General features: G+C 44.6%; 1 protein-coding gene across 2 annotated transcripts in view; it reads left to right on the top strand.

Moving 5' to 3' along the window:
* The window catches only part of CRTC1 (CREB regulated transcription coactivator 1), a 133514-nt gene extending 123833 nt beyond the window's left edge, over window positions 1–9681 (top strand). For both annotated transcript variants that reach the window (XM_044672297.1, XM_044672288.1), the window contains 3 exons: window positions 3657–3743; window positions 5466–5646; window positions 7968–9681. In XM_044672297.1, the coding sequence (XP_044528232.1) occupies window positions 3657–3743; window positions 5466–5646; window positions 7968–8179 (480 nt within the window). In that variant the 3' untranslated portion in view covers window positions 8180–9681. The remainder of the gene's footprint in view (window positions 1–3656; window positions 3744–5465; window positions 5647–7967) is intronic.
* Window positions 9682–14443: the final 4762 nt, after the last annotated feature.

Below are 14443 nucleotides of genomic sequence, written 5' to 3'. Positions count from 1 at the left end.
GTAAACATCAGAGCAGAGGCAGTAATATTCTCCTGAGCCCTTTTTTTCCCAGAGAGGTCCCAAACTCACAGGATCAGCCTTCTATGGTGCTGAAACCAGCACTTTCCATCATCTTGTTCCCTCTAATCAAATAGGTTCCAGTTTGAAGAGATTATGTCTCTACCCAATCTTCAATGCTCAGGCTGTTTTCTGAGTCTGTATGATTCAGCACTGAGGAGAGCCAGTCCCAGAACTCTGAAAAGTTATCTGATCCTAATTTCCCCTTACATTTGTACTTTGTGATGGTAAAGGTGTTGGAGCTGACCATGGGTTAAGTTGGGATGAACTTGTATCATAGAAGTGGATAAATCAGATTCTTTGGGGATGTAAGTCCTTGTCATTCAGGTTTAAGACAAAAGCAGAAATCAGGTTTTAACTGGATAATGAAGTTAAGGAAATATCTTACAGCTATGGCTCCTCTACCCAGCCTCCATTCCATCTCCTGTCTCCTTGGCATTCCTGGTGGTGCCTGCTTTCTTAACTCCTCCTTGATCTGGTCTTTCCTTCATACTTGGTTCTAGCCTATCATGTCCTGATAGCTCCTGGTCAGTTTGGTTCTGTTCAGCTAACAGTTAAGTTGAATGATAGCATAGAGCTCATCTACTTTTTGTGTCAGCTCCTGGCCCAAGTACAGAACAACCAGTTCACAGTCCTGGTATCCACCGTCTGTTCTCCCCAGTGCCTTTGGAATAGTTAATAAAAACGTGTATTAGACATCTTTTGGATACTCGGGACCAAATCTAAAAAAGTCAGATTATAAACTTGGCATCAACCTACAGGGCCTTTGGGGATTTTAAGTGCCTACTGTGTGTGCCATAGAGCCCTTTGTTGGAAATGACAAGCCTAGCCCATGTCCTAGTTCAAGGTAGCTAGATAGCGGTGTATTGTGCCATGATATAGCGGAAAGTAACAAGAGAAACTTGTAACAATGCATTCATTCACCAAGCATTTATTAAGGGTCTACTGCGAGGTGAGCTATGGGGCAATAGAAAGTCGTCCCTACCCTAAAGGAGCTTGTGTGATTTTGGACTATTCTGTGGTCAGTTTCTGAGACCAAAACTTTGTAGAAATCACTGGTCTCACAGTTTCTTCTCCCTGTTGGCTCTCTTTTCTATAGTGATAATTCCAGAAGGTGGCCATGGCTGTTTTCTTTTTCTACCCCTCGCCGCTATCTTCTTTTCTTTGAAACATGCTGTCCTTCTGAGTAAAAGTGGAGGCAAAACCAAAAAGATGGTCAGAATTGTTGCTCTATCCAAATCAAGCTAGCCACTTGGCTTAAAGTCAAAGCTCTGAGTCTAAGGGTACCTTAGGTCCCATCCAGCTCAACCCCTCCCTGAGAAGGAATATTCTCTCTGTGATGACCTTAACAGCTGCTGCTTCTACCTTTAGTTGAAGCCCTGGCAGATGTCTTAATTGGGATTTAGGTGGGAGGCTATAGGCAAAGTTCCATTGGGAGTAATATATGAGAAGTCCTTTGCAAACTTTGAACCATGATAGAAGTATCAGTTATGATTATTCTGAAACTGGATGAAAAAGAAGAAAAGCTTCTTGAAATCCCAATATTTTTGAACTGAGTGAGTGGAGACTCAGAGAGAGGAGGAGGACATACTCAAGGTCATATTCCTAGGAAGTAATAGAGCCAGAACTTGAATCCAGGTCTTTCCCCTTTAAATCACATGCTCTTTCCATTACACTATGCCGATACATGCCCTTTTCCTAAAGGGCATTCAGCAGTCCTTTTTTGCTGCACGGGCCTATGTGCACGTCTGAGTCTAGCTTGAGAATTGTCTTCCTAAATTCCTGCAGTGCTCTTTCTCAGAAGAGTCTGGCCCAGTCCTTTCCAACGGCACCCTATCCCAGTTTTCCTGGCTTAGAGATTTGACTGGAATTCTGTTCAACTGTAAGGCCAGCCAGTGCAGGTTATTATTTTCTAGGTCTTCTGTGTAAACATCTTATATTCTGGGGAATCTCTGCCATTCACCCCCTGCCCACCCAGAGAGCACCTGGTTCCCTCCTCCCCAGCTCAGCCTTGGCCTGCTTTGATGATCAGGACGTGAATTGTTTTTTTTCCCAAACCACAGGTCTCTAAGCATGGTGTGGGCGTCCTTCGGCAGGCCCTGCTTATGGGGAGACAGATTTCCTTTCTCTTATTTTAATAGCTCTGTAAAGGCAGGTGTTCTGCTTGTTTTACATTGATACCCTCTTACAAAGAGCTTTTGGAAAGATTTGTAAAAGAGACATTTGTGGAGGTTTCTGGCTGACGTGGGGTGGAGGTGTATGTGTGTGCGCCCAGGCACAAACTCTAGAGGGGAGGATTCTGGAAGGAAGTTCGCTGCGTGTTCTCTTAGCTCTTGTTCACTGATAGGACTCCATGGCCTCCAGCTATGTGCTTGTATCCTGTGCTTGAAGTCTTTGCAATGTGGCCACACAGTAGTGTCATTCTGTTCCTGTTGGACCATTATATGTTCACACTCACTAGGTAGGCGATGGTTGTTAAAGTTTATTTATATCCTGATCATTGAAGGAAGAATTCTCTTCTCTATCCCTTGGTTGGACTTCACTAAATTTAACTGTGAATTTGTCAAGAGTCCACTGATGGAGGGAAGTGACAGGGAAATATAGTCCAGTTCCAAATAAAGGAGAGCTTTGTAGCTCTCGAAGCATTCTCATACTGGAAGAGCCTGTCTGTTTTGGGAAGCAGTGAGCTCCATGTGGCTGGAGCTTCTCAAACCATAGATGGAGCAATGGACTTGAATGACTTCTGAGCTCTCATCCAAGTCTAGGATTCAGTGATGCCAGAAGCCATGATGGCATATACTGTCATGGGATCCTAGGCCCACTCTCTAGAGCTCATCATCTTAATACACAGGACATTAGAAGGAGGAGCGGCTCTGGTTTAACAGTTCGAGGTGGTCCTTGGGAGTGAGAAGGATAGATTAATAACCGGGAACAAGATCCTAATAACAAGTTTCCTGCAGTATCAGAAATTAGAGAGATGACAAGTTCCTTCTGAGTAGCTGAACTCAATGTCACCCTGTTGTTCGTCTGTTTCTGTCCTTGGAAGTGTCTCGTACAGTTTGGGAGGTTGAACGTGGCTTTAGTAGCTAGGCTGTTCTCTTGGGAACACGTGCTAGGCACTCTTGAGGGCTGAGCTCCCTTTCTGAGCCAGTCACAGCCACTAACTGATAGTCCCCAGAGGGACTCTTTGTGGCCTTACTTGGGGCCCATTTCCTCAAGTTGTGACTGGGTTTGGTTTTCATTGCCCACCTCTGCAGAGAGGATGGGGAATCTTGCTCTTTGCCCCCAGGGGGAGAATATTGCTGGGGGAGGGGGACATGACTCTTCACATCAGCAATCATAGTACTCAACTAGTTGTATTTTCAGTGAACAGACTTGCACCCAGTGGAATCTAAGCTCCTTGAGGAACTCTCTTGTTTTTGCCCTTTGTTTTGGCCATAGTCAGGCCAGAAGACTGCATCTAAAAAGTGTGAGCCTTGTTGGTTAGGTGGAATGAGCCAAGCCTGGAGCAGAGCTGTTCTTGGCAGCTTAAGCAGCCTGTTACCTCTTCAGTGGCGTGTGGGGGATCTCACCACAGCGGGACTCTCTTTTGTCTGCAGCACTCTTCTGTCCTGGGCAGCGTCTTTGGGGACTCCTTTTATGATCAGCAGATGACAGCGAGGCAGGCTAATGCCCTGTCCCATCAGGTGAGCCCTGTAAGCTTCCTGCTCGGAATGGCATGCCCACTTCTCCTGGCTACGATAGCAAGCCGCTTTCTGCCTCCCTCCACAATTGTGGCCACTGTCCCTGGACCACAAGGATCCTAGACTCAAGATCCTTTTTTCCTCCAACTAGTGAATTTTGGCATTTCATGTAGCAGAGTTGGCATGTGAAATGGAAGTGTTTACAACCAGAAAAAGACCTTTTACATCACTTAGTCTAAAAGGAAGACCCATAGAGGTTTGCTGACTTACTTAGGGTCACAAACTCCAGACAGAATGGCAAAAACAGTATTAGAACTCCAGTTTCCTGAATCCCAGACCAAGCCTTTTTCTAATATATCACACTAAGTAATAAAGAGTTTTAGGAACTTTTCTCAGCACTCAGCCAGATTCTTATAGGAAACAGCATGAGGTTAGGGTTAAGAGTTGATGTAGCCTGGCTTCAAATCTCAGAGTTGCTGTTTACCTTCCTGTGTAAACTTGGGCGAGTGGCTTCTCTGCTTGGGCCTCAATCTTCTCATCTATAAAATGCTAGGTACCATAGTAGATAGAGGATCAGGCCTGCAGTCAGGAGGACCTGGGTTCAAATATGACCTTAGACACTTCTTAGATATGTGACCCTGGGCAAGTCACTTAACACCAACTGCTTAGCCCTTGCCATTTGTCTGTCTTAGAATTGATGCTAAGTCAAAAAGTAAAATGGAAAAATGAAAGCCTCAGCCCCTGAGGTTCTGCTGCTCAAGATTTGTGTTTCTATGATCCTTTGACCTTCTTGGGCCTCAGTTTCCTCATCTGTAAAATAGTCATTCTCAATGACCTTCAAGGTCCCTCTACTTCAAGGTCAAAGTTGACCAACTAAGCTTTGAAATAAGAGTCAGTAAAATGTGGCAAAGAGACTCCTTATTTTCTGACTCAGACTCCAAGGACCTACATTCAGGTGCTGACTCTGCCATGTTATATTTTTGTGACTGTGGGTGAATCATTTAACTCCTCATTCAAGGTGAGTGAGTTCTGGTTCCTTATTTGCAAAGTGGATCTGGATTCCTGCTCACTTCTGGGTGAATTGTGAAGGGTCAAGTGAGGCAATGTCTGAGATGTGCTTTGTAAGTATGGTACAAAGGGAAGCTGTTGGTTCAAATCCCAACTCAGAGGCATCAGGGGCAATAGGTACCATTTGAGTAGTTTTTGTTTTACTCCCTTAGGCAAATAACACACCATTGCTGCACCTTGTCCTCTGAGGTGCATGAGAGAACAAAAGAAAAGAGAGGGGTTGGAACCAAATTTCAGATGATGGTGGGGAAGCTGGGTCCATACCCCTCTCACAGAAGGGCACTGCTGTGTGTAGATGTATATGATGGGCATGTCTGCCTTTGTGCCAGCCTGGGTCAAGAGATGACAGAGAACAAGGCTTTGCCAGTGCCTAGTCTCCCCTTTCCTCTTCTGGAAAGTTTAGCAGACTATCTTCTAAGGTCATTTGCAGTTCTTGAAAAAGATCAGCAGGACCCATCATCATCATTCATTCATTCATTCATTCAACAAGCATGTAGACCACTTGAATTGAATGGAAAAAGACGTGGGTAAAGAGTCCAGAAACCAGTTAAAGCATGTATTTTCTTGTCCTCTGGGGATGAATTGTACGTTCAGTCTGAGCTGGACATGGCAGCAGGATTCTCTGGGGTAATGGTTGCTCTATGCTTTGATCTTCAGCTGGAACAGTTTAATATGATTGAAAACGCTATCAGCTCTAACAGCCTGTACAGCCCCTGCTCCACACTTAACTACTCACAGGCTGCCATGATGGGACTGACAGGGAGTCACAGCAGCCTTCAAGACTCACAACAGCTAAACTATTCAAGCCACGGAAATATCCCCAACATCATCCTTACAGGTAAGCTTCTCCTCCCCTCAGAACCTGAGGCCAGACTTCTACAGCTCTTCTTTCTCTTTCTCTGATATAGCTAGCCATCATCATCACCTCTCCTACCCATCAACACCATCACTTTCCCCAACTCTCAGCACCAGCACCATGATCTGTCATCACCTATTAGTACCATCCATCACTGTCATCATCGCTACTCTTTCTTTCCTTATTTTTTTTAACTCTTCCCACCTGTCTTAGAGTCAATACTAAGTATCAGTTCCAAGACAGAAGAGCAGTAAGGGCTAGGCAATAAAAGTTAAGTGACTTATCCAGGATCATACAGTTAGGAAGTGTCTGATGCAAGGACCTCCCTTTGGTAGGTCTGGCTCTCTGTTAGCTGAGCCACCTAGCTGTCCCATTGCTACTATTTCTTAAGCACTTAACTACAGTTATATCACTCTGCTAGTTGTATTTTTAGTGAAGAATAAACTCGTACCCAGTAGAATATAAGCTCCTTTAGGCACTATTATGTTTTTGTCTATCTCTAATGCCTACACCAGTGGTTCCCAAACTTTTTTGGCCTACCGCCCCCTTTCCAGAAAAAATATTACTTAGCCCCTTGGAAATTAATTTAAAAAAAAATTCTAATAGCAATTAATAGGAAAGATAAATGCACCTGTGGCCATCACCACTTCCCTGGATCACTGCAGCACCCACCAGGGGGCGGTGCCGCCCACTTTGGTAATCTCCCACTTTTGGCCTACACAATGCTTTATACTAGTAGCTATGTAATGAAAGTTTGTTGAATTGTGCTAAACAAATATTTTCCCTTAAGACAAGGAAAACCAATGTATTTTGTATAAAATGCATATGCATCTGTAGAAATACACTTCAATATGTTGCCACTTGCATAAACATTCTCTGATGCTATGTAATTTGTGTGTGTGTGTGTGTGTGTTTTTAGTGTGTATATATTTCTGTCTTTCTATCTACAGGCATAGGAATGAGTTGAGCTGGGATTTAGAGCTTGGAATTGACTTTATATCAATATGGTAAAACTTTTTGGGGAAAGTGATGTATACACTATACTTTAAAGACTGGGTGACTTGGGCCTGCCTTCATTGAGTAGAGAGATAGTGGACTGGGCTGACTCTTCTTGTGTAGTTGTAGTAGTAGTAGTAGTAGTAGTAGTAGTAGTAGTAGTAGTAGTAGTAGTAGTAGTAGTAGTAGTAGTAGTAGTAGTAGTAGTAGTAGGGCTTCCCGGCCCAAAGATACCAAATTCCCTTGATTCTCAGTTTGAAGAAAAGCCAGGAAACTGGTGTCTGGTAAGTATTTTACAGATGAAACTAGATTCAAACTTTTCCATAGTCTTGCCCACAGCAGTTAAGTGGCAAGAGTCAGAAACCAAACCTGTGGCCTCCTTGAGGAAGAGATTACTCACACCAGAACATGTGTTATACCAGAAGGAGAATACCAGTTAACCAGTTCCCAAGTTGCCAATTAGAGATCCATCAGGCTAGGTGTGGGCAGAATGTGAGCCCCAAAGATTGCAGGATTTGGGTTTAGAAAGGGAAGAGGGGATCCTCCCTTGGTCCATTTTCACCTACTATGTTGATATATGTGTTTAACATGAGGGCACTCAGGACCCTCTGAACCACTTGAGTTGTTGTGAGGCGGTAAGCATTCTTTCTGCTCGGGGCCCTCTTCTTTAACAGTAATGTGTGGTAGAGCCTTTCAATTCTGCTATCCTGTGTGATCTGTGGTCTGTGTTCTAAAGGCCATCTGAGCTCTGCCATTTTTAATGTCTCTCTCCTACCTGGCTTTTGGAGACAACTCTGAGCATAGGTTTAGGCCGCTCCAGTCTCTTCCCCCAAGGCTTGATGTATACATCTCTTCAGGTAGCCTCATTCTAATGACAATAAGACCTTCCCTCTGGTCCAGCGGTTCCCAAACTTTTTTGGCCTACCGTCCCCTTTCCAGTAAAAATATTACTTAGCGCCCCCTGGAAATTATGAAACTATTTATTGAACTCAGAATAGAATGTAATACCAAAAAAAACAAAAACAAAAACAAAAAAAACACGTGGCTATCACCACCTCCCTGGATTGCTGCAGCACCCACCAGGGGGCGGTAGCACCCACTTTGGGAATCACTGCTCTGGTCTCAGAGAGGCACTGTGAAAAGTCCATATATTACCCAGTTAGAATCCCCTTTTCCAGGTATGACCCCAAACATCTCATGAACTAAACTGCTCTCCCTGAATCATTATTCATTTTTCTCTGGATAGGGAATGTCATTTGTTGGGGTGGAGAAGCTAATCCTATTTTTGTGTCTCTTCTCCCATCCAGTGACAGGGGAGTCCCCTCCCAGTTTATCGAAAGAACTGACCAGCACTTTGGCAGGAGTCGGCGATGTCAGTTTTGATTCCGATTCCCAGTTCCCCCTGGATGAACTCAAGATTGACCCTTTAACCCTAGATGGACTTCACATGCTAAATGATCCTGACATGGTCCTCACTGACCCCGCCACAGAGGACACTTTCCGAATGGACCGGCTGTAGGGCGTGGACAACCATGAGCCTAGGAATGTGCCACCTTCCTGGCGCCCAGCCAAACTGAATACAGCCCTCGGGTCAGTGGTGTCAGATTCCATGGTTCCTGAGAGCAGCCGCTCTGCCCCATTCAATTGAGTAAAGCTTGTTGTTCTAAGCTTGCAGTGCTGCCACCCCCTCGTCCCTTCACCCCCAGCCTCATCCCCTGGTGCCATCTTGGACCCTTTGGTTCAGTCTACTCGTTGCCATTGAATGAGTTTGGATCCCGCATCCGCCTTCCCGCCCAAGTCCCAGCGTGAGGTTGTGAATTTGTTCTTGCACTAGGAGGGGGGGTGTATGTGGTCACCAACATGAAGCATTGTGACCACAGCCTGAGCAGTCTCTCTCTGTAAGATACCAAAACCATTGGCCGGTGTCCATGTGCTCCTCAAGTTGCCATTTCTGCTCTTGTCCCCTCCCTCCCTCCCTTCCTCCCTCCCTTTTTCTCTCCCTTCCCTTCCTGCCTCCAGGCTCTCGGTCTCTAGGCTGATACTCTGGGGCTACTCTCAGACCCAGAGGTGGAGAGAGCAGAGCTCTGGGGGTTCTGCCTCCCTGACTGCTTGGTTACAGCCGCTTCATAGTGTAATGGCGCTTCTAAATGTGTGGGTATGCCTTGTGCGTTTTCTGATTTGTTTCCTCACTGGTTCAGCCCTCACTGCCTTTTCTCAAACCCTTGGCGAAACCATGTTCTCTGGGACACAGGGAGCAACAGCCAAAGCAGGAACTCCTCCCCCAAGAGTGCATTGTTGGATGGTCACTTCCTTCCCCACCCCCACCCCCCAAGAGAAAGAGAGAGAGAGGAAGAGAGGGCATAAAAAGGCAAAAAGAAACACTATTTTGAGAGATTTCTTTTTTTATATTTCTGAGCACACAAAAAGTACTATAATTCATTACCTGGTGAAAATGAAGGAGAGAACAGAAGATTTAAAGCAGCTAGAATGGCTTCTGTGGCCAATGTTAGACTTAACTTGATTTCCTTTTCCTCATTCCTCTTCCCTGCCCTCTACCCCCCACCCCGACCTCAATCCCTTCCCCACCCCCATGCCATCCCTGCCAAATCTTTCCAGTTCTATCATGTTTGTACAATTCCTGAGCAGGAATGGAGGGGTCTCCTTCTTGTGAGGAGTCCAAGGAAAGGTGGGGCATTTTTGGACTTATTTTTTATTATTGTTCATTACCTGTTATGTGTTCTCAGTTAACTTTACATACTGTTATTTAAGGAATTTGTGATTTTTTTTTCTGTTTTTGTTTTGTTTTGTATTTAAGTATTTGGATAGTTGAGACATAACCAAACTCCATGGAGCCAATGATGCTCTGTATGATGTCTGTACAGTGCATCCACTTGTGTTTTTATTCCCTGAATGATATGCAGTAATAATTATATTTTTAAACCAACTGGAATTTTAAGCAACTCTCATCCAGAAACAATCACATCTAAGTCTGAATCTAAATAAAGAATGTTACCTTTTCAATGTCTCTGAATAAGTGGTCAGGCCAGCTTATAACTGCAGAAAATGGTGAGTTAATCAGGGCCCTTTCAGACAGGGGGCTTTCTGTCAGTCTCCTCAGAGGCCTGCCAAATTGGGCTTTAGTGAAGTCATCAGTGAAGATGGCCAAAGGAAGTCCTATAGTGAAACCCGGCCAAAGGATCCCACAGAGAATCCTATACTCCCACATGTGGGGGTGGGGGTGGGGTGGGGGTGCTTAGAAATCCTCTGGCTTTCTGAGAAATCCACCTTTCTCATGTCCTGGATCCCTTGGGCAGGCAGTCTGCTGAAGCTTATGGAGCCCTTCTCAGAATCATGTTTTTAAACACAAAAAAATATATAAGATTATAAAGGAAATCAATTATATTGAAATAGAATTAGCAAAATATTTAAAAAAATTCACAAAACCTAGGTTAAGACTCTGATCTAGTCTGACCCCCCTCCCCACCATTTACAAAGAAGGAAACTGAGGCCTGGAAGGTCAGGGATTTCCTTGAGGGTCCCACAGAAAATCATGACCACAGCTAGAAGCCAGGACTTCTGTTTCTGGGTCAATTGCTCTTCCCACTCCACCATGCAAATTCCCAGCCTCCCATAAAACTTTCATGTGAAACTTCCATGTAGACTTGGGGCCTGCTAGACCAGGCAGGTTATGGGGGATTATGAAAATTCCTGAGTCTTTGAGGTTTGGTTTTGTTTTTAACTGTTTACCAAGGATCCCCAAACCCTGTGTCATGAAAAGTTTGATGGTTTAAGTAGGTTTGTCTTCATTCAACAGTCTTTGCCATGACAGAACTTGACAGATGATGACTTTTTCCCCTGGTCCCTGATCTCTTTATTTGAATTATATCATTTTTAGCTAGTTGGTAGTAAATGCTCATGAAGGGAATGCACAGAGGGCAGCTCATTCAGATATAATTTTGTCAAGTGTATACCACCTCCCCCAAATAAAAAAGCCGCCTAACTTTTCTCACAGCAGAGTTAATTTTGTGTTTCCTCCCTCCCTATTCCCCACCCCTCCCCATACTGCTGATCAAAATGCCATAGGGTCACTCACTATCAAATTCTACTCTTTTTCCTTCAAGGAGTACTTCTTGCTCCACCTCTGTTTAGAATAATCTGGGAGAGCAAAGGAGTCCAGGCAGAATAACCCTCCAAAGCAACACTTTGGGGAGACCAGGAAGGCCATGAGTTATAGCTAGATTTCTGTGTGCTTCAAGAAATCCAGGGGAAACTTGGCCACATCCCTGAGACCAGAGCTCTTTTAACCATACCTCCGTCCATGCTGGGCACAACCTTCATCCTCCATGCTTCTGGGCTATTTTTCTAACCATTTGCACTTAAGGTGACATGAAGGGCAGGGGAGTGATTTCGTTTTTAGAATATGAATTTCTGAAACCTTATTCCCCCCCACTTCTCTCCTAAAGAACTGGGGTGAGGGGTGGGGAGAGCTCTTTGTCTCCTTCATTTAAGGCTTAAGAGAATTTTGCCCCATGCTGCCGTGCTCCAGGCATCTGCTTGTTTTCCTCTGTTAATGTTGTGTTTATTTTTTCTTTTCTCCACTTCTACCTCCCTTACCCCCTCCTCCCACCCCCCCCCAAAATGATCATTTCCAATGGAAGAGGCATACACCCATAAGAGCTTGAGTTACTTTCATAAAGACGATCACAGTCCTTTCCTTCAGAACAGCCAAAGGTATTGTGCAAATTTTCTGTGCTTCCTGCAAGTTTCGTTGCTCTCTGATAGTTCTGTTTGTTCATTGACTCGGTGTCCCCGCCCAGTCGGGCCAGCCAAACCTCGTGCACGAAAAATGCTTGTTTGTGAGACGTTATTTTTTTAAACCACTGTCTCTTAATGAAGCATCCAGTTTGGAAGGCATTTGTCTGTTCAATTCACTAACCAGATTGTGTTGTGGATAGTTTTTTACAGGGACATGATGTTGCTAAATGCTACCTTGGAGAACATGGTCTTTTTTTTAAAAAACAAAAACAAAAAAACAAAAGACAAAACTACATGTATATAAGAGAGTTTGTTTATTATTAGACTTGTAAGTAGAACTTTTAAAAAAAATGGCCTTAATAAAATAACCCATCTGGATGCAATTCTCAGACAAGGCATTGGGGACCATCTAATTTAGCCAATATCTATCTATCTCTCTGTCTCTCTGTCTTTCTCTCTGTCTTTCTCTCTCTGTGTTTGGTCCCTTCCTGGAGGTATGTGATGTGGAAGGGGATGACAGGCATAGACAGGAATCTCTTGTGTCCAGTCCCAAAGAGAGAGACAGCCTGCTACTTGTATTAACCCTTTGAGAAACTGAATGTCACACTGGGCCCCATCTTGGTAACACCCTGAAGATATGAGATTTTGCTGCCAGAATATCCCATATCTTGCCCACTGAGTACCCCTCCATCACTGGGGCTGTGGGTGAGGCCAAGAGGGTGAGACTTCATGAACGGTTTGATCAAATGGGTTTTTTTTTCCTCTTTGTCAATCATGTAAGCTTTTGGATTTAAAAGCCTCTTTGGAAAATTTATGGTTTGGGGGCAGTTTGGGGTCCCCTTCTTTGCCTGGGCACCTGGAGTCCAGATGAATGGAAAGAGGATCATAAAAAGGAGAAGCAGCATCAGGGAGTGGGATGGAGAGTTAGGGAAGGAGGTTCGCTTTTTAGCCAGCAAAGAAATTAATGCCAGTGGGCTACTGCTCCCAGAACCTTGGCTACCAATAAGAAGGGAATTACTTGAGTGGAGAAATATCTAACAGTTTGGCTTTGATTTGAATAGTGAGTCTCCCAGGGCATCCATTCTCTCAGTCTCAAAGGGTTAATTCCCACCCAGTTGCCCCGCCAGTGGCTCTCTAGGAGGTTTTTCTAACATTCTCCCCAGGAAAGACTGTTGTTGTGTTTGCCAATCTTTTTCGCAAAAAAGCAACCAGCCAATGGAAACTGCATTCTCATCATGTAGAAAATACTGTGACTTCAAAGAAACCCTGTAGATTTTTGCTATTTATTGCCGTTTGGGAACCTGGGGGTGGGAGGGGGTGTTGTTTTGCATCATGTATATAGTACTGATGTCTGCATTCTCTGTAAATCTGGATCGACACCGGCTGACTTTTGTGCCACCTGCATGAGACCTGCATGGGACTGGAGGCAGCAGCAGGACACGTGTGTCTCAGGGCTGCGCCCGCATGTTAATGAGCTCATGACCAGTGTCCTGTACTGCTCAAAACCTTTTCCTGGACAGAGGGAACTCCTGTGACAAAAAGCTTTTTTGAAACTCCTCCTATTGAGAGAATGGGAACTGCTATGGCTCCTGTACTCTTAAGCCGTAGAATCCTAGAACATTCAAGGTGGCAGGACCCTTAGATCATCAGAGTTGGAAGGCTCTTAGAGCACAGAATGTCAGAGCTGGGAAGGTCCTTAGAATATAGAATGTCAGAGCTGGAAGGGCTCTTAGAATAGAGAATGTCAGAGCTGGGAGGACCTTTAGAACCCCTCATGTCAGAGCTGGGAGGAATTTCAGATTTAGAATTAGCAGGGAAGTACCTTAGTGATCACCTAGTGACTAGATTCTAGTCCATCCCCCTTATTTTATGAAGGAAGAAACTGAGGTCCAGAAGAAGGGGGTGATTTACCCAAGGTTAAGCCTCTTAAATAGTGGCATAGCCAGAACTAGAACCCCAGGCCTGTTCTTCCTTACCTCCACCCTCTTTGTCATAGTTTTTTTAAACAGTGTTTTTCTTTCTTAAATGAAATCAACAAAATCAATAACTCCCTCTCCCTTCCCCAATCAAAAACTAGGAGCACCTGAACCCAGATTCTTGGATGAGGCTAAGGTGGCTATTGAGGCACTGAGAAGCCTTCACCTTTGTGAGGTCCCCAGGGCACAAGATTTTTTTCTTCTCCAGATATTAGCTCCTAAGTTCCCTTCAGAAGGCTGGACACAGCTGTGTGGCGCATCTCTAACATAGCTCTCCTAGGAGCACGGGATAACAAAATGACCACAGTATTTTGAAGCCCTGTTGACCACTCTTCATTGTCCTTACGCCATGTAGGACGCAGTAGAAATAAGCCTGATGAATGCTATCCCCTCCTGCTCCTTGAATATAAGTTTTCTTATATTCAACCCATCAAGCCGTAGATTTCCAGAATCTTTTGGCATATGTATTTCCTACTCTGGATTCCATATATTATGGAGCCCCTCCCCATCTGCGGGGGCACTCTTGGACCATTGAAGTATTCCCTTAAAATACCCCCTATCCCAAACAAACAATCTCTCTGTACTCTTTCTTGCTACTTTTATATCAGGGTCTTGAGCAACTCTGAGGAGGGAAGGAAAAGGGTGGCAAAGCATTCGTTCCCCAAAGAGCATTGAACTCTTCACCTCATCCTTGTTAGTAAATCTACAAATGGCCGAATCCCCAACATTTCTATTACCCCTTTCCTATTGAGTGCTGCTCATTAAGGACACAGATGTTTGTTTTTCCTAGGGCCCCATGCTGTAGTGACACAGAGGTGACCGACTAAGGTGTCTTTCCCTTCGGGAGCTAAGAAACCAATGGAAAGATTGTTCTGTAGGCAGGACCAGCCCCTTCCTTCCTTTGGATCTGCTTTTTGTACTTCCACAGGAATGAGAAAGGCAGCCAGGTCAGAGAGGTGGGAGGGACAGTGGGGTACTCAGCATTTCATCAAATGCCTGGGCAGCTTTGACCCAGTGGAAGGTAGGCTGGACAGGTCTCCCTCACATATAAG

This window comes from Gracilinanus agilis, chromosome 1, assembly GCF_016433145.1.
Source record: "Gracilinanus agilis isolate LMUSP501 chromosome 1, AgileGrace, whole genome shotgun sequence".
NCBI lineage: Eukaryota > Metazoa > Chordata > Mammalia > Didelphimorphia > Didelphidae > Gracilinanus > Gracilinanus agilis.
Note: the sequence above shows the minus strand (reverse complement) of the source record. Positions and strands in the feature narration are given on the sequence as shown.